Source organism: Lucilia cuprina, chromosome 3 (assembly GCF_022045245.1).
Source record: "Lucilia cuprina isolate Lc7/37 chromosome 3, ASM2204524v1, whole genome shotgun sequence".
Taxonomy (NCBI): Eukaryota; Metazoa; Arthropoda; class Insecta; order Diptera; family Calliphoridae; genus Lucilia; species Lucilia cuprina.
In genome coordinates this window covers 7,520,188-7,541,948 of record NC_060951.1, presented here as the reverse complement: position 1 = coordinate 7,541,948, position 21,761 = coordinate 7,520,188, and the positions used below count along the sequence as shown (strand labels likewise).

At 31.9% G+C, this 21,761-nt stretch overlaps 1 protein-coding gene across 1 annotated transcript in view; it reads left to right on the top strand.

Annotated features, from left to right (window-relative positions):
• LOC111688421 overlaps positions 1 to 21,453 on the top strand; it is a 53,297-nt gene extending 31,844 nt beyond the window's left edge. The window contains exons 3-4 of the mRNA XM_046945408.1: positions 18,630 to 19,036; positions 19,981 to 21,453. Coding sequence (XP_046801364.1) covers positions 18,805 to 19,036; positions 19,981 to 21,428 — 1,680 coding nt within the window. The 5' untranslated portion in view covers positions 18,630 to 18,804 and the 3' untranslated portion in view covers positions 21,429 to 21,453. The remainder of the gene's footprint in view (positions 1 to 18,629; positions 19,037 to 19,980) is intronic.
• Positions 21,454 to 21,761: the final 308 nt, after the last annotated feature.

Below are 21,761 nucleotides of genomic sequence, written 5' to 3'. Positions count from 1 at the left end.
TCTATAGAATAGACTACAGTCTAGTCTATAGAATAGACTACAGTCTAGTCTATAGAATAGACTACAGTCTAGTCTATAGAATAGACTACAGTCTAGTCTATAGAATAGGCTACAGTCTAGTCTATAGAATAGAGTACAGTCTAGTCTATAGAATAGACTACAATCTAGTCTATAGAATAGACTACAGTCTAGTCTATAGAATAGACTACAATTTAGACTAGTATGTTGTCTAATTACAATCAATATTCCAGTGAGTTACAAACGGCATGACAAATTCATAACTTTAAAAAGTTTGTTGTTTTGTTTTAACAATCATCATTCATTCACTTGACTTTATTTGCAACAATAGTTGTTATTGTTTTGGTCATCACTACAGCATATACCCTTCTCTATATCCACCTACAACATATTGTTTCAGAGTTCTAAACGGCCTAAAAAAACTGAAAGAAAGGGAGTAACAGAATGACAGACGGTCAGACTTACTGACTGAGTAAGAGTGAATGATGAATGTCTAAACAAATAGTTTCAGTTTTTAGACTCATCACTCAGTTGGTTCGTAAAGTTTTCGCATTTTGTTTTTGTTTTATATTGTTTATTTCTGGCTCTAACTGACAACAAGTGACAGTTTTGTATTTCCCTGCCTTTAGGCCTTGTTTTTGTATAAAAACTTGATTGTTTATTTAAAAAGTATAAAAGAAAATTGTAACACATCGTTATCATTATCACTATCATCACCGCTGAGACAAATAAAGTAAAAATATGTTAAACAACAAATTTCATAAAATGTGGTCATTAATCAAACAAAATTGTATATTAAAAGTCAAAAAGGAATTTTTTTGTTAAGTTGAAGTTTGTGTTGTTCAAAAACAGAATAATTGCTTTTAACCTGTAGTGGCATTTTTTGCTCTATTTCGGAAAGTAAATTTATCAAAATGTTTGGGAAAATTTGACGTGGGAAAATTTTCGTTATAATTTAAAAGATATGGAGTCAGGGTAAGTTTCCTTCTTTTGACATTAGGAGTTAGTGGTAAGTGATCCGTAAATAAGATATAGTCTGGACTGTGGACTAGACTATAGAATAGACTATAGACAAGACAATAGACTAGACTAAAGACTAGTCTATAGACATGACTATACACTAGACTATAGGCTAGACTACAGACCAGACTATTGATTAGACTATAGACTAGACTATAGACTAGACTATAGACTAGACTAAAGACTAGACAAAATAATAGACTATAAGTATATTAGACCAAAGAATAGACTATACCCAAGAAAATAGACTAGGCTCTAGACTAGACTATAGCCTAGACTAAAGACTAGACTTTAGATTAGACTATAGACTAGACTATAGATTAGACTATATATTAGACTATAGATTGGACTATAGATTAGACTATAGATTAGACTATAGATTAGACTTTAGACTAGACTATAGACTAGACTATAGACTAGACTATAGACTAGACTATAGACTAGACTATAGACTAGACTATAGACTAGACCATAGACTAGACTATAGACTAGACTATAGACTAGACTGTAGACTAGACTATAGACTAGACTATAGATTAGACTATAGACTAGACTATAGACTAGACTATAGACTAGGCTATAGAATAGACTATAGACTAGACTATAGACTAGACTAAAGACTAGACTATAGACTAGACTATAGACTAGACTATAGACTAGACTATATACTAGACTATAGACTATACTATAGACTATACTATAGGCTATAGACTAGACTATAAACTAGACTATAGACTAGACTATAGACTATACTATAGACTAGACTGTAGACTACACTATAGACTAGTCTATAGACTAGACTGTAGACTAGACTGTAGACTAGACTATAGAGTAGACTACAGACTACACTATATACTAGACTATAGACTAGACTATAGACTAGACTATAGACTAAACTATAGACTAGACCATAGACTAGACTATAGACTAGACAATAGACTAGACCATAGACTAGACTACAGACTAAACTATAGACTAAACTATAGACTAGACTATAGACTAGACTATAGACCAGACTATAGACTAGACTATAGACTGGACTATAGACTAGGCTATAGACCAGACTATAGAGTAGACTATAGTCTAGTCTATTATATAATCTAGTCTTTAGTCTAATGTCTAGTCTATAGCATACTCTACAGTCTAGTTATAGTCTAGTCTAAAGTCTATATTCTGGCCTATAGCGAAGTCTAAATCTATTTTGTAGTGTGTAGTATATTTAGTAATCTAGTCTAGTTTATAGCTTAATCTTTTAAAAATCTGTCAATAAAGCTGACATTAGATTTGTCCCATTGTCCGCTATCCATGTGCATATAATATTTGTTAAAAATATAAACAACCAGTTGCTGCATTTGATACTTCCTTTACAAAACAATTCATCACGCAATTTATTTGAAGAACAAAAGATCTTTTGTTTATCATTGAAAAACAATCTTTGTAATTTTCCCCTCTTTTTAGTATTTCAGTTCTATTTTATATGTATTTCACTTAATTTTTAGCATGAAACCAAAACGAAATGCGCTGAAAATATATGAATTTGCGTTTGCTGTATATGCTCTTCACAAACAGAAAACAAATTCATGCTTTATTATAAATTTCAATAGAGATCATGTTAAGGATCATCTATAGAAAATTTTTTGTGGCCGTTTTGGAATTAAGTATTAGTTAGAGTCTTTGTTTTCAATAGAGTTTTTTGATTTAAATTTTTTGGTTTATTATTTCAACACTTTGTAAAGAAAATAAAAAAACCTAAATATAGTATTGGTCTATAAACATTTCACGATTCTTTTGATGGTACTTTTGTGTGGTGTAATGTTTAATATAAGGGGTATTCATAACTTGAAGCAAAGAAACTTTAAATAGTCGAGCTTTTAGCATTTTAATGTTTATTTGCTGAAAGTTGTTAGATTTTCTTTAACATTGTGTTTTCTTGCAAATTTTGCATTTTCATTGCATACTGAATACCCTTATTATTTTGAATTTTAGAAACCCTGTACTCTCATTATGATCCTCTGATTTTCACAAGCTTTTAAAAAAACCACAATCATCGCCATCATCATCCTCATCTTCCCTATGCCAATTGCATGCTTATTATTTATGAAAATGCAATTGCTATTGTTGAATTAAATTTAAAATTTAAGGTGACCAGATAATAAATAATACAAGAAAAATATTAAAATTATAAATTTTAAAAAGATTCCATATATTAAGAAGATAAGAAAGACAACTTCTCTTTGCCAAACAACCAGTACCAGTACCATTCTTAGTTGCTTTGGAATACTGATCTCCTATACCATTCAATGAATACCACTTACCGCTCATACTACATGGAAGTTGTTAAGTAAAGACCAGATTAATTATAAAAATTAAAAACATTTGCCTGGCAAGTGCACATCTACCTGGCAAATCAAAGGAAGCTCTAAGCTTTCTTTGAATTTGTATTAATAATTTTGCTCATTACTTATTAAAGCACTTGTCTTTAATTCTTCATATTTCCTTTAACTTTATAGTTAACGCCCCAAAAACGAGCTCTGGTTACCTTAATATATGATTTCCTTTTGGTTTACACTTCCCTAGTCATATTTCATATTATTTAAATTAAATTTCTAAAAAAATCCACAAATCACGATTTTTAGCTTTTGGTTATTTATTTTTGTTGTAGTTGCTTCGATTACAATGCAAATTTGCAAAAAATACAAAAATACATTTGAAAAAGCAGATGATGCTTAATAATAATGTAAGTTTCCTAGTTTTTTAAACATGTTTAAAGGCAATGAAATAAAACGATCAAGTAGTATAACCTATATATTCAAATCGGCGAAAAATCGAAAATAAATTTAAACCGTATAACTAGGACAAATCTATGATTAAAACTTTAACTAATAAACTAAATCAATATAATATCAAATAAAAAACTTTAACACAGCCAAACAGCTAGTAGTCTCAGCTATAGTTTAGACTATTAACTTTTATAAGATCTGGATTTATAACTCCCAAAGGTTTTGGATTACAAACTCATTTGTAGTCTAAACTATAAACTCGTCAATTGACTGGTATATGAATTCTCTATGGAATGAACTATAAACTACTCTAAAGTTTGGAATTTAAACCATTCTTAAGTCCTCACTATAAACTCGACTGAACTATAAACTCGACTTTATAAACTCTTGACTATAAACTGGTCCAAGTCTTGACTATAAACTTGTCTACGGTCTGGACTATAAACTCGTCGCCTATAGTCTAGATCATAAATTCATATATTTTCTTGAATATAAACTCGTCTATAGTCTTGACTTTAAACTCGTTATTGTCTCGTTATAACTAGACTATAAACTTGTTATAACTAGACTATAAACTTGTTATTGTCTAGACTATAATCTCGTCTATAGTCTGGACTATAAACTCGACTGAACTATAAACTCGACTTTATGAACTCTTGACTATAAACTGGTCTAAGTCTTGACTATAAACTTGTCTACGGTCTGGATTATAAACTCGTCTAGAGTCTTAACTATAAACTGGTCTATAGTCTTGACTATAAACTTGCCTATAGTCTGGACTATAAACTCATCTAAGGTCTTAACTATAAACTGGTCTATAATCTTGACTATAAACTTGTCTATAGTCTGGACTATAAGATCGTCCATAGACTATAAACTCGTCTAGTCAGAACTATTAACTAGCCTACATACTTGACTATAAACTCTTCTATTGTATGATCGAAAAAAAAACTAGTCTACAGTCTTGAATATAAATTCGTCTATAGTCTTGACTATAAATTCGTCTAAAGTCTGGACTATAAACTCGTTACAGTCCTGACTATAAACTCGTTTATAGTCTGGAGTATAAACTCGTTATAGTCTTGACTGTAAACTCGTTATAGTCTTGATTGTAAACTCGTCTATAGTCTGGATAATAAACTCGTCTTTAGTCTTGACTATAAACTTGTCTAGTTTGAACTAAAAACTCGTCTATATTCTTGACTATAAATTCGCCTTTATAAACTCATATATAGTCTAACTAGTCAATAATCTGGACTCTAAACTTGTCTATAATCTGGACTATAAATTTGTTTATAGTTTGAACTAAAGTCTAGACTATAGTCTGCACTACAGTCTAGATTATAGTCTGGACTACAGTCTAGATTATAGTCTGCACTACAGTTTCATCTAAAGTCTGAACTAAAGTCTCGTCTAAAGTATAGATTTCGGTATTGTCTATAGTCTGAACTATAGACTAGAGTCTTGTCAATAGTTTTAAGTATAGATTATAGCCCCTGGTCTGAACTACAGACTTGGCCGTAGTTTGAACTTTATATAGTCTTGTTTATGATCTGATCTACAGCCTGGCCTTACAATTTCTCTGCAATATAGATTAAAGTCTTCTATAGGCAATCCTACAATAAGTAGTGCAGTCTGGAGTATAGCCTAGTCCCTAGACTGTTCTATAGCCTATAGTTTGTTCTAATTTATTGTCTAAACTTTCATATATGTGGTTTAGAATCTGGCGTACTAGGCTATATTCTTGCGTATAGTGCATATTGTGGTTGCGTGTACTGTCTGTATAATTATCGGGACTTTGTTTTGTGTAAACTAGCCCTTGTATATAGTATATGTTAATAGAGATCTTTGACTTATTCTGAAGACGATTTTTGTGTGTAAAGTGAAAAGTGATTACAAAATTCAGTTATAAACTTAGAAAGTGTAAATTTTTCTTTTAATTTCTGTCAATTCTTATAAAAAACACATTTCTATACAACCACAAATTCTAATTAACCTGCTTAACCAACAGGCGCATAAAAGTTAATAAAACTTTTTCTCATTTTATTTTCCATTTTCTATAGAATAGAAAAAGTGCTAAAATTTGCAAAATTTTATAGAATTCGTTGTGTTTTGTTGGAAAAAAAAAAAAAAATAATGAATATTTATTATTTTTATAAAAAGAAAAAAACACTTAAACTGGATTCTAACAGCAATAACAATATGAACTTTTATGAACTCTCTATCTAAGGCATATGTATATATAATACAAAAACAATAACAACAACAACACATTAAGAAGGAGATAGAACCGAAAATAAAAAGAAAATTTATATTAAAAGTAACGTTTTAAGCTTAAACAAGTAAGAAGTTATAGTCGGTCTAGGCCGCCCATATAATACTCTACACATGTTACAAAAAGTAAAATGTGATTAAGTTTTCATAATAAAACATTTTAGTTGAATTGTACCTTGACCCAGAAATATGTACTTAAGCCATTTATTGTTGAATAAAACTGTGGACATTTAAGTTAAGGGGGTCATATGAGGCAGCTTCTTGTCGACATTCGAGTCTATTAAACATAATTATAAACTTTAAAGGCCTATTAGGGAAATAATTAATCATTTTCAATAGGCTTCGTTTGCGTTATCACAGAAGACCATGTGCCAAATTTCATTGAATTATCGTCAAAATTGCGACCTGTAGTTTGATTGCAAGTTTTACATAGACGGACAGACAGACAGACAGACAGACAGACAGAGGGACGGACAGACGGACAGACAGACAGACGGACGGCCATAACTAAATCTACCCAAAAACTACTTCAAGGTAGGTATAGGATCAATATTATTGTGCGTTACAAACATCAACACAAACCCAATATACCCTCTCCACTTCCCCCGGGGGCATGTTACCCGGGGTATAAAGAGGTGACCAATACCTCCACTCTGGCCGGGACTGAAAAATTGATTACAGTCTACTGCTTGGCTTAGTCCTTGCATAGATTGCCAGAAGTCAGACCAGAGCACCGCATAATCTGGTACTACGGGTGGCCAGTTGGCCGCCGGACTATGTCCTGACTGGTCAATTGGTTAAGGTTCCTTTGGGATCCACGTAGTGGCTGTGTTTTAAACCCAAATTGGCGGGGACAGTAAGTGGCTGTTAAAAGACTGATGCATGATAATAGTCAATATTTTGGGATAAGTTGGGTGCTGTTGCCGAAAACAACTGATACCCAACAGACGGAGTGACTGTGGCACTATGTCTGTCGTATATTTTTCTCTTATGAATGTATCGTATGAATGAGATGTGTGCTGGTTTGAATGATGATGTATGAAAGGTATCATATACATATGATACCAATGAATTTTCCTTCCTTGTCCAGGTATGTTCAGAGTATACTCTGTTCGTATCAGAATTACCACAGTGTGTCCCTGTGAGTAAGAACAATGTCTTCGGCTTATTGCTGTATCGTAACCGTAGCTCCACCGGTTACATCTCGAGGTGCTGTTTTCGAATCAACAGAGGCCATTAAATGGTCAGAGTTTAGATAGCTCGAGTACTCCAGCAAAGTACTTGTGCATGGACCAGTTAAAGCCAATGTACAAAAATTGCCACCTGAGTTATTCATTGAAGAACAATAGGGGGCGATGGTAGACCGTTCTCAAGTCTACCCAGAGGATGAAAAAGTTCACCGTGTGATAAGGCCGTTAAGGCAGGTGCTCACGTAAAAACTCTCGACAGTCATACCCTCCCCTCTAAAGTGGTGTAGGGTATAAATATATATTAAAAGTATCTAACGTTTTAAGCTTAAAAAAACAATAAAAACAACCAGTATATTTAAGACTAAAACATTACAGTTTTATGATTATTTTTTTTTTTCTTGAAGCTTTTCTTTTCGCTGTTGTCTTTATCTTTTGTCTTTTGCGGTTCAATGTTATTTTTTTCTAATTACATAAATTGAAATCTCTGATTTAAGCACACACATACACAAGTTGTTGGTAAAAGTTGTAAAGATACACCAAATCTTCTTCTGTACACATACATAAACTAGAATTTTCATGAAATTGATTCTAAAGGCCAGGAAACAAAGAATTGGCTTTTGGTTTGTATTTATTTGAATTTAATATTCATTGAGTGCTATCTAGCTAGCTATAGAGCTAGAGTTTTGTAGCCTATTGACTGTTAACTGTAGAAATATGAAAGTTTTTTTTCTTATTTTGCCTATAAACTTGTTTGCCGTAAGCTGCTATTACCACCTTTGGTTTGGTAAGTAGGTAGTAAGCAGCTAAAGTATACTATAGTTTGTGTTTTATTCACCAAATCTAGTTGTTGAAACAGATCATGAATATTTTTTTGTTACGCTGTTAACGGTTTAAATCTGTTATTTTAGTTTTTATGACCATAATCTGTTTTTATTTTCTTATTAAAAACTGGCTGCTAAAGTTATGAGACCAATAATTGATTATTGTAGAGCAAAATATTATTAAAATTAAGATAAAAAGAATATTTTTTATTAAAACTAAATCATAACGAATTTAATTTGATTATAATTTATAAAAGAAAAACTATAATCTCCAGCCATGAAACCATAATATTTTCATATTGGGAATTAAGAGTAAAGTGATCAAATTTCACTTTGAAATATAACGACATTTTTTTGGATTGTAGCTAAACTAAAATGTAAAATCTAGTTTGATCTATAGAATGTAATTTAGTATGAAATATAGTCTAGTCGATAGGCTAAATTATATTCTAGACTATGATCCTGATCTGGTTTATATTATGGACTGTAGTCTGGACTACAGCCAGAACTTTAATCTGCTTAATATTCTTGATTATAGTCAGAATTAAAGACTATTCATTAGTATGGAATAGAGTCTGGACTATAGCCTCGACAAGTGTTTGGACTAGAGTCTGGAATAAAGTCCGGACTATAGACTGGGCTAGGGTCTGGACAATAGACTGCACCATTGTCTGGACTATAGTCTAGTCTAGTGTCTAAAACATAGCCTGGTCTATATTCTGGTCTACAGTCTTTAATAGAGTCTAAACTAATCTGGATTAAAGCCTAGGGTCTTGACTAGAGTCTGGACTAAAGTTTGGACACTAGTCTGGACTATTGTCTGAACTAGAGTCTGGACAATAGTTTGTACTATTGTCTGGAATATATTCTAGTCTAGAGTCTGAAACATAATCTGGTCTATAGTCTGGTTAAAAGTCTGGACAATAGTCTGGCCTAGAGTCTGGCAATAGTCTGGACTAGAGTCTGGCAATAGTCTGGAATAGAGTCTGGGAAATAGCCTTGACAATAGTCTGAACTATTGTCTGGACTTTATTCTAGTCTAGATTCTGAAACATAGTCTGGTCTTTATTCTGGTTTAAATTCTGTAATACAGTCTGGACTGGTCTGGATTATAGTCATGACTAGAGCCTGGACTAAGATCTGTACTATAGTTTGGACAATAGTGTGATCCGAAATATAGAGTCGAATTTAGTATGGACTAAAGTCCGTTATACAGTCCGTACTATAGATGGAGTTATAGAGAATTATAGAGTCTTGATTATATTCTAGTCAATATTCTGGACTATATATAGTCTGATGTATAGTATGAACTAGAGTCTAGACCTTAGCCTAGACTATAGTCTGAATCGACTATAGTGTAAATCGACTAAAGTAAAAATCAAATAAAAATTTAGTCTAAATCTACTTAAGTATGAATCGACTATTGTCTATAGTCTGGACTATGAATCGACAACAATCTGGTGTAGAGTCTGGACTATTGTCTGAATCAATTATAATCTGAACGAGACATTCGGTTATAGTGTGGTCTATAGTTGGACCTATAGGCTCTCCTTTGTCCTAGACTACAATCTCGCTTATAGTTTGGACTATAATCTGGACTTCAGTGTAGACTTATGACGAAACTTTAGTCTGGACTATAGACTGGTCTATAGACATGACTTAAGTCTGGACTTTAGACTTTTTTATAGTCTGTTTTATACTACCGACTATAGACTGGAGTACAATCTGGATTATATTCTTAACTATAATCTGTACTAAAGTGTGGACTATAATCTATATTATAGTGTTAACTAAAGTCTTGTCTATAGTTTGGTCTATATTGTGGACTAATATCCTTTCAAAAATCTGGACTATTGTCTTCATTATAGACTACATTCGGGTATGAACTATATCTCATATATTGCTTAGACTTATCTGTTGACTATAGCCTGGCCTATATTATAGTCTGAGCTATGCTATGAGCTATAGTCTGCATTGCAGTATAAACTATAATCTGGACTGTAATATGAACTACAATCTTTAGTTTACCCTAAACTATAGTCTGCCCTAAAGTTTGAACGGTAGCCAGCCTAAAGTATGGACTTTAGTTGTAGATTGGAAATTTCCGAGCGATCTATTGAAACTACCATTTAGGACAAGTGAACAAGTCACGATTGTCTTCAAATTCGTTTACAAAAAGAGAGACGAAAGAGAAATCACTTTATTTTCGAATGCATTGACCTTTTGGTGAACTGATGGCTATAGTCGTGCCATATTTTTTATACCGTGCTTTACAGTCTACAACTTATCATAAAATATTGTTTTATATAAAACTAGAATAAAATCTAGATTTTAAACTTTTCTCTCATATATTCTTTAACTCATACTTTTTTTATTTAAGCCATATTAATTCACCTTTTTGTAATCCTTTTATAGTAACATACATCCACACACACACATACATACATGCATCCTCAATGACTATGAAATATTCTATGAAATATTCATAAATTTCATAATGATGAAATTTTTCATCATTTCTTTTACTTTATGCAAAAAATATTCTTTTATCTTTTTTTCATATTTTCTATGAATTTTCAATTCCCAGCTGCAGTTTTTTTTTGTTGTAGTTTCTAGCTATTCGCTGTCGACAAACAGCATGATATGGCTTTCATCATTATTATGTTTGTAGGAAGAAAAATGATTTTTATTTATATAAACTAGAAAAAAAGGATCAAATTGCACATAATAAAAGAGGCCACACACTTTTAGAAAAAAGTTTTGAATTTAAAAACAATAAGTATATAAACTAAATGCTTGAAATAAATGTTTAACACTTTATGCTAAAGCAACGTATGTTATTTTTTAACCCTTAAAGGATGAAAATTACGGGACAAAAATAAGACAAGTAAGAAAAACGCGAAATCAACTGAAACAATCTCTGCACTTTGTGGATAAAAAAAATCTTTAGATTTTAAATAAAAAAAACACTTTCAAAATTCCAAAAATTTCTCCTCATCCTTTAAGGGGTTAAAACTCTTTATACATATTCATAATATACTTATTTATCTAAAATCATCCGAAAACATTAAAAACAAACAAAAAAAATTTATATTCATAACAAAAAAAAATCTAGGTGTTGGCCAAAATGTCAAGGGAAATTGCATAAATATGTATATTTTCCATAAGAAAATCATCATCTCAGGCAAAAAAATAAATAAAAGAGAAAAAAGCTTAAACCTGAATATGATGAGCAAAATTATTCTAATGCTTTTGAAGGCTAGTAAAAGAAAAAAAAAAGTAATAGTAAAATACTAAAGAGAAGACAAAAATATATACAACCAGCATATAATGATGCTGTTGATGGTGATGATGATTCTGTTGTGTTTGGCTTCTGTTCTGAAAAACTAGATGAATTTAAGTGAAATGCAGACATTATGCAGATCAAGGTAAAGATGCCACCACTACCACCACCACCACCAACAGCAGCTAAGTATTTGTTATGCTAAAATGGAGTTAAATATAGAAAAAATATATATATGAAAATAATGGCCGGATGATAAAAAGTTTAAGAAAGTGTTAACAGTAGCAAAGGGATTTTAGCGAAAACTTAAGATTTAAGGATTTAAAGAAAGAAAAAAATTAGAAAATTATGGAAATTATGGTTGACTAGACTACAAACAAGAAAAACTATACGACAAACTAGACTACGAACTAGACTACAAACTAGACTTCAAACTAGACTACAAAGTAGACTACAAATTGGACTACAAACTAGACTACAAACTAATCTACAAACTAGACTACAAAGTAGACTGCAAACTAAACTACAAACTGGACTACTAACTAGACTACAAACTAGACTAAAAACTAGACTTCAAACTGGACTACTAACTAGACTACAAACTAGACTAAAAACTAGACTTCAAACTAGATAACAAACTAGACTACAAACTAAACTACAAACTAGCCTACCAACTAGACTACAAATTAGACTAAAAACTAGACTTCAAACTAGACTTTAAACTAGACCACAAACTAGATTACAAACTAGACTACAAACTAGACTACAAGCTAGACAACAAACCAGACTACAATCTAGACTACAATCTGGACTACAAACTATATTACATACTAAACTGCAAAGTAGACAACAAACTAGACTAAAAACTAGACTACAAACTAGACTTTAAACTAGACCACAAACTAGATTACAAACTAGACTACAAACTGGACTACTAACTAGACTATAAACTAGACTAAAAACTAGACTTCAAACTAGAGAACAAACTAGACTACAAACTAGACTACAAACTAGCCTACCAACTAGACTAAATACTAGACCACAAACTAGATTACAAACTAGACTACAAACTAGACTACAAACTAGACTACAAACTAGTCTACAAACTAGACTACAAACTAGACTACAAACTACACTTAAATCTAGACTTCAAACCAGACAACAAACTAGACTACAAACTAGACTACAAACTAGCCTACAAACTAGAATACAAACTAGACTAAAAACTAGACTTTAAACTAGAGTTCAAACTAGACTTTAAACTAGACTATAAACTAGACTACAAACTAGCCTACCAACTAGACTACAAACTAGACTATAAACTAGACAACAAGCTAGACAACAAACTAGACTACAATCTAGATTATAATCTGGACTACAAACTATATTACATACTAGACTGCAAAGTAGACAACAAACTAGACTACAAACTAGACTACAAACTACACTACGAACTAGACTACAAACTAGACTTTAAACTAGACTACAAACTAGACTACAAACTAGACTACAAACTAGACTACAAACTAGACTACAATCTAGATTATAATCTGGACTACAAACTATATTACATACTAGACTGCAAAGTAGACAACAAACTAGACTACAAATTAGACTACAAACTAGACTACAAACTAGACTACAAACTAAACTACAAACTAGACTACAAACTACACTACAAACTACACTACGAACTAGACTACAAACTAGACTTCAAACTAGACTACAAACTAGACTACAAACTAGACTACAAACTAAACTACAAACTAGACTACAAACTAGACTACAAGCTAAACTACAAGCTAAACTACAAACTAGACTACAAACTAGACTACAAACTAGACTACAAACTAGACTACAAACTAGACTACAAACTAGACTACAAACTCGACTACAAACTTGACTTCAAACTAGACTACAAACTAGACCACAAACTTGACTACAAACTAGACTATAAACTGGACTACAAACTAGATTTCAAATTACACTCCAAACCAGACTACAGACTAGACTACAAATTAGACAATAAACTAGACTACAAGGTAGACTGATAACTAAGCTACAACTTATACTACGAATTAAGCTACAATGTGGACTTCAAACTATACAACAAACTGAACTATAAACTAGGCTACAAACAAGACTGTAAACTAAACTACAACTTAAACTACTAGTGAGACTTCAAAGTGGACTTAAAACTAGACTACAAACCAGACTTCAAATTAAAATACATAATAGACTTGAGGCCAGGCTAAAAACTAGGCTGCAAAACAGATTAAAAACCAAACTAAAAACTGGACTAAGTAGACTTTTAATTACTACTTTATTAGACCACAAATTGGACCATTTACTAAAGCACAACTACATATTAGAATTCAAACCAGGCTACAATCTATACTTTAAACAAGACTGCAAACCAGACTACAAAATAGACTATAAATTAGATTATAACTTAGACTAAAATTTTGATTACAAACTCGACTCCAAACTTGACCACAAACCAGACTATAAACTGGATTAAAAACTTGACTACAAACTTGACTACAAACTAGACGAGAAACTGAATATAAGTATAACTTCCTTTTTAATTTCTAACCTCTAATTAAATCTCTACTTTATTCCATTCACTACCATTTGGTCACATTTTGAAACTAAGTATTTCATTAAATTGGTCTATATTGTATAATTAATCAATGTCAAGTATTATACATTAAATAAAGCAAAACCAAATATTTATTTGCTGGTGTTTTTTTGTTTTTAAATAAAAATAAACATAATATTTGTATTCAAAACCCTGCTTGTTGCCGGTATTTTAAGTAAATAGTTTGACAGTCAATAAGATTGGTATGTTACAAGTCAGAATAAATTATGGTTTTAGAAGTGGGCACTGCTCACTAACCTGCCTTGTGTGTGTCTGTCCAGTACAAATAATTTGAAAAGTGCGCCAAGCCTTTAAACAACTTTCAGGCGAAAAAAAACTACAAATTGAAAAAAATGTATAACTAACATTTTAAAAACTAGTAATAGATTGTTATAATAGAATGTTAAAAAAGGCAAACAGTGGGTTAGGAGAAAATATAATTTAATTCTAAACAAAACGAAAATATAATAGAAAAATATCTTTCAAACTACACATATTTTAATATCTGTTTACAACAGTTTAGCCCACTGTTATATATTTATTAAAAAATCTAATTTAGTACCTAGAACCAATAATATTCATTAACATTTATTTATTTTCATATAAAAAAAACTTGTAAATTGTCTACAAAATCAAAAAACCAGAAATAGCTAAAATGACCTAATTTGAGTTTTTTTTTTTTTTTGAAAGCAACTACAAAAACCAGATAATTTAAAAAAAGTAGCATGACAAATAAATTTGCATAAATTCTTAAGTTAGAAAAAATAAACACTACAAAACAAGTTTTGAAGTGGTTAAAACCTTTTTTGATAAAACGCCTAAAGGTAGGTGTAGATAAAATATCAAAACAGGCAGTAGCAAAGTGGCACAGTGTAACGAAGAAAGCAAAAAGTGTAAAATAATAAAAATAAAATTTAATAAAATAGGACTAGATTATGACTAGACCACAAACTAGACTATAAACTAGACTACAAACTACACAGCAAACTAGACTACAAACTAGACTACAAACAAGACTACAAACTAAACTATAAACCAGACTACAAACTAGACTACAAACAAGGTTACAAACTAAACTTCAAACTAGACTACAAACTAGACTACAAACTAGACTACAAGCTAGACTACAAATAAGACTACAAACTAGACTACAAACTAGACTACAAACTAGACTACAAACTAGACTACAAACTAGACTACAAACTAGACTACAAACTAGACTACAAACTAGACTACAAACTAGCCTACAAACTAGACTACAAACTAGACAACAAACTAGACTACAAACTAGACTACAAAATGGACTTCAAACTAGACTACAAACTAGACTAAAAACTAGACTACAAACTAGACTACAAACTAGACTACAAACTAGACTACAAACTAGACTACAAACTAGATTACAAACTAGACTACAAACTAGACTACTAACTAGACTACAAACTAGACTACAATTTTGACTAAAACTTATCTACAACATTCTGATTAAACAAAGACTCAGAATACATACTATCCTACAGACCAGACTACAGACTAAGCTAAAGATTAGACAACAAACCAGACTACAGTCTAAACTAATGACAAGTGTACAGACTAGACTACAAACTGGACAATTAGCTATAGTACACACTAGACTACAAACTAGACTCCAAATGGACTACATACCAAACTATATTTGACTAGAAACTAGACTACAGCACTCTGATTAGATTAAAACTCAGACTACAGACTATCCTACCGACAGGCTACAGACTAGTATACAAACTAGACTACAAGCTAGACTGCACCCTAGATTGCACACTAGACTACACACTAAACTACACACTAGACTACACAGTAGACTTCAAACTAGACTACAAACTAGACTGCAAACTAGACTACAAAATAGATTATAAACTAGACTACAAACTATACTACAAACTAGACTACAAACTAAACTACAAACTAGACCACAAACTAGACTACAAATTTGACTAAAACTTATATAAAACATTCTGACTAGACAAAAATTCAGACTACATACTATCTTATACACCAGACTACAGATTAAGCTAAAGACTAGTCTACAGACCAAGCTACAGACTAGACTACTGACAAGTGTACAGACTAGACTTCAAACTGGACAATAAGCTAGACTACACACTAGACTACAAACTAGACTACAAAATGGACTACAAACTTGACTATATCTGGCTAGAAACTAGACAACAGTACTCTGATTAGATTAAGACTCAGACTACAGACTATCCTACCGACAAACTAGACTACAAACTAGACTACAAGCTAGACTACACCCTAGATTGGACACTATACCACACACTAGACTACACAGTAGACTGCACACTAAATTACATACCAGACTACAGACTAGTCTACACACTTGACTACAGATTAAACTTTAGATTAGAGACTACAGTCTAGACCACAGGAGAAAACTGAAAATTAGACTATAGGAAAACTGCAGACTGAACTACATAATAGACTACAGTCTGGACTACAGACTAGACTTCAGAATAGATTGTACTATACTACAGATTATGTTGCAGTCTAGACTACAGACTAGACTAAAAATTAGACTACGAATAAGGCTATAGACTAGACTACAAACTAGAATGCAGACTAGAATACTAACTAGACTTCAAACGACAGACTACACTACACAGTAGATTGCAGACTTAACTTTAGGTTAGACTACGAACTAGACTACAGACTAGAATGTAGACGAGACTATACTATACTAAAGACTACACTGCAGAGTAGACAAGAATTTAGGCTGCAGGTTATACTATAAGTTAGGCCATGGACTAGGCTACCGACTAGGTAACAGAATAGACTGTGGACTAGAATACAGACTTTGCTAAACTATTAACTAAACTAAAAATTTATAATTACTTGCATTTTTTCGTTATACGGTCGCTTAACTTTAACACATTATCTGCATTTTACTTAATTTAAAAATATTCTTAATTATTTTTGTATATTTTAATAAGTTTTGTTAATTTTATTTTATTATCTGTTTTTTTCTATTTCTTTAACAAAACAATTACAACAAAAAAAATTTGGTCAGTTTTTTATTTTAAATTTAACACTTAAATTGAGGTTAAAAATCATTAAAGATTCTATTGAGCAGTAAGTGAAGCAGCACCTAAACAAAAAGAACACGAAAACCGTTAAAATAAAAACGATTTTAAGAATTTAAATTAAATTGAATTGTAATCTAATGCTTTGGAAATGATAATAAAAATTTAAATTATTTTTAGTGTTTTATGAAAGAAATCAATGAAAGAAGCAACAGTGGATGGCGGGAATGTGTTTAATGGTTAAAGGCTAATGAACTGTGGTAGAAAACACTAATTTTGGTGATATAATTGAAATGCGGGATTATTGACCGATTAAGAATGTCTTGAGGAAGTTTTAAGATGTTATTTGATTTCAATCGGGAGGGCAGTTTCGGGAGTTGTAGCCACTTAAGTTGTATGACATACGTATTGCAAAGGCCTTTAAGCAACCGAAAGAAAATGTTGTTAACTTTATTTAGAATTTTTGAAAATTTCCTTTCATAAACTATCATGTTAAGTAATTAAAGCTTAAGACTTTTATATCATTGACCCAAAACTATAATAACAAAAATCCTTTTGACAGCCTTAAACAGGCTACAATCATAAACTGTCCATCCGTTTTTGTGACATGTCAGACAATAAAAACAATTTTAAATACTTGTCTACAAAACTGTCTAGCTGCAGGTCTTTTTCAACAATAGCTATTCCTTTTCAAGGAAGAATATCCTTAACAATGTCTTTGTCCTTATGGACAAACAATTTTCAACTGCATAAATATTTTATAAACCAAAAAAAAAAAAAAAAAAAACTTATAATAAAGACAATTTAAAGCAAGAAAAGTTAGTCTTTAGCAATAAAAAGTTTGTTAAACAAAGCACCAGCAAAAATCTAAATTATTCCTTAATTTAACAAATGACAATTAAGAAAAACTGACGAGACATTTAGCAGTTACAAAGGAATCAAAAAGAAACCTTCACTTCACATTACCCCCCACCCTACACCCCTACAAAATACAAACCAAAAACAACATTCAAACAACCAACATTCACGCAGGAAGTGTAAAATGTAAAACGGAAACAGACGCCATAGGAAATAACAACGACAACAATCAAACAACAACAAATAATAATAAAAACAGTCAGACCATCTAACTACTAAAACATGGCAACAATGTTTTACTTGTCTAAGGCAATAACAACAAATTCTGAAAATGTTGAAAACAACAACAGCAACAACAACAACCATAATACTAATAATCATGCCTAGACCAAAGTCATTAATGTTTTTATTTATTTAAAGCTAAAATTTTCTACTACTATTTCCGTTTCCCTTTTTTGACCCTATGATGTTAATTAGGAAGTTTTTATAAGGGGCGCTTCGTTAAACAGCTATAAAATCCCAACAAACAAACAAACAAACCCAAAAAGGAACAACTATTCAAATAGATACAAACTAATTAAGTCTTTTTTTCCTTTTCTATATAAAAACCAAATATAACAATTTCATTATATTCTCTTTTTTTTTTTCTTTTATCTCTTTTTAGCTACATCACCCTATATCAACATTAAACAGGAATTTTTGCTCTCATGTCTTACATTACTAGTAAAATTTTCTAATTAAATTTGTTTAAATTACGCTTTTTTTTATTTGCCAAAAAACACACACAAAACCCTCAAAAGTCACACTCAAATAGTCAAACCCCTAAGAAGACTCAAAAAATGGCGCGCACAAATGTTATATTAAAAATTCTTTTCACTTTATGTGTTTGGTCCTTTGTCATAATTGGCGTCTTTAAAATGCAGGGCACAAATATAGTATCACAAGAGTATGCTTCAATGCCCTTAAGTGGTCGTATATTATTACAAAAGGATATGCTGAGATTTGCTGAGACTACCTCAACGACTACGGATAAGTTTGATCCTTCAGAAATATTGGTCGATAATAGAACGGGTGAGTTAGAGCGAAAAAAGAAAACAATTATAAACAGATCATATTTGAAGACTACAAGTTAAACCATAGACTATAGACTAGACTTTAGACTAGACTATAGATTAGACTATAAACTAAACTATAGACTAGGCTTTAGACTAAACTATAGACTAAACTATAGACTAGACTATAAAATAGACTATAGAATAGACTGAAGACTAGACTAGACTATAAACTAGACTTTAGACTAGACTATAGACTAGACTATAGACTAGACTATAGACTAGACTATAGACTAGACTATAGACTAGACTATAGACTAGACTATAGACTAGACTATAGACTAGACTATAGACTAGACTATAGACTAGACTATAGACTAGACTATAGACTAGACTATAGACCAGACTATAGACTAGACTAAAGGCTATACTTTAGACTAGACTATAGACTAGACTTTAGACTAGACTATAGGCTAGACTATAGGCTAGACTTTAGGCTAGACTTTAGGCTAGACTTTAGGCTAGACTTTAGGCTAGAGTTTAGGCTAAACTTTAGGCTAGACTTTAGGCTAGACTTTAGTCTAGACTTTAGGCTAGACTTTAGGCTAGACTATAAACTAGACTATAGGCTAGACTATAGACTAGACTATAGGATAGACTACTGGCTAGACCAGACTATAGACTGTACCATAAACTAGACTATAGATTAAACTATAGACTAGAATATGGGCTAGACCATGGAGCATAATATAGCGTAGAGGATAGACTATACTATACTATAGACTAAACTAAATACTAGTGTTTAGACTAATCTATGGCCTGGGCTATAGACTAGCTCATTGTCTAGACTATAGCCTAAACTACAGGCTACAGGCTAGGGACTAGACCACAGACTATATTTATATATAAATAATTTGTGTTTGTTTTATATCTAAAATATTTTCTTTAATTCTCTGCTTTTAGCCATGGACGACGAACAGCTAGTACGTGATGTTGAATCGCGCATACCCTCACTCCCCATCGCATACTGGAGTAAAAATAAAAATTTCCTACAACAAAAATCTTCAACATGTGCCAAATATCCCTCCATCTTTGAGTTGGAATTCAATAATATTTATTGGCAAACTATGCGTACCTCGAATGGTACATTTCAGCTATTCGGAGCCTATTATGATATACGTAAAAATTCCCTATTAGGTCCCTCAGTACGTATACTAGGTATGATTGATCGCATTGAACCTAAAGTCAAGACATATTGTCAGTTTTGGTTTGACGGTCAGAAGGAACCGTTTATAGTGAAAACTTATGAATATAAATATATCTGGTACAATAAATGGGGTAATTATAAGCAGGGTATTTATCAGCCTTATTTGATTGCCTGTCAAATACCCAAACCCTTTCACGGTGTTGTACCCAGTTCGGTGTCGATGGTAGAGAAAGAATGTGATACCGCTACTAATAATTTGAGAGTTATCTATAATCGTCCCCCTGATGATCAGAAGAAGGGTTTTGCGGTTTGCGTTAAGGGTTTGGATTTCCTGTATGATGATTTATCTGTACGTTTGATTGAATGGATTGAAATGTTAAATATATTGGGTGCCGATAAAATCTATTTCTACAATTTACAAGTACATCCCAATATCTCAAAGGTTTTGCATCATTACGAACAGGAGGGTAAGGTGCAAGTTATACCTTTAACCCTACCCGGTGGTCAACCTAATGTACCGGGTTTTCAACATTTATATTTGACCAAGAAAACGAATCATAAACGCCAAAATGAGGTTATACCCTACAATGATTGTTTGTATAAAAACTTATACCTCTACGATTATATAGCACTACTCGATATAGACGAAGTTATCATGCCTAAAGGTAATTTCGTTTTATGGTCCGAACTTATGGCCAAAGTAGTGCCCGAATCTTTAAAGGCCCGTCCAGAGGGTTATCACAGTTTTAATTTCCGTAATGTTTACTTTTTGGATGATCAACAGCATGAACATGGTTGGCATAAGGATATACCCAAATATATGCATATGTTGCAGCATGTACATCGAGCCAAAAACTATACGAAACCCAATCAATATGTCAAATGTTTCCACAATCCCGAAAAGGTATTAACCCTACACAATCACTTTCCCTTGGCGTGTTTGGGTGGTGTTTGTAAATCATATCCGGTGGATATACAAGATGCTCATCTTCAGCATTATAGAGCTGATTGTGTTAATACTTTGAAAAAATCCTGTGAGGAATATAGAGAAAACTCCGTAGAAGATAAAACCATATGGAAGTATAAGGATGAGCTAATAAGACGTTCGGTTAAGACATTGGAAACTTTAGGATTCTTTAGACGTTCCTCGGCTACTACCTACGGTAGCGGTTTTGGCTCTACCACACACTCAACGGAACGGTGATTACCAAATCTTTGGTGGTCTCTAACAATACCATCTTGGTTGGGCATTAGGGGGTCAGCTAATGAGAATGAAGTAAGTAGCATTAGTACCAGTAGTAGTAGTAGTTTAAGTAGTACCGCTACTCCTTTAAAACTTGCAATTTTAGAAGCACAACCTTTAGAAGAACTTGATACAAGTCAAGAGTATGTTACCGATTTCACTTATATAGAGGCAGATAATAATCAGGATTTATATAAATCTTCTACTACTACTACTACTTCTATCATAAACTATAATAGGTGATAGTAATCTAAGTAAAGTACTAAGGGAATTATAACAAAATACTTTATACTT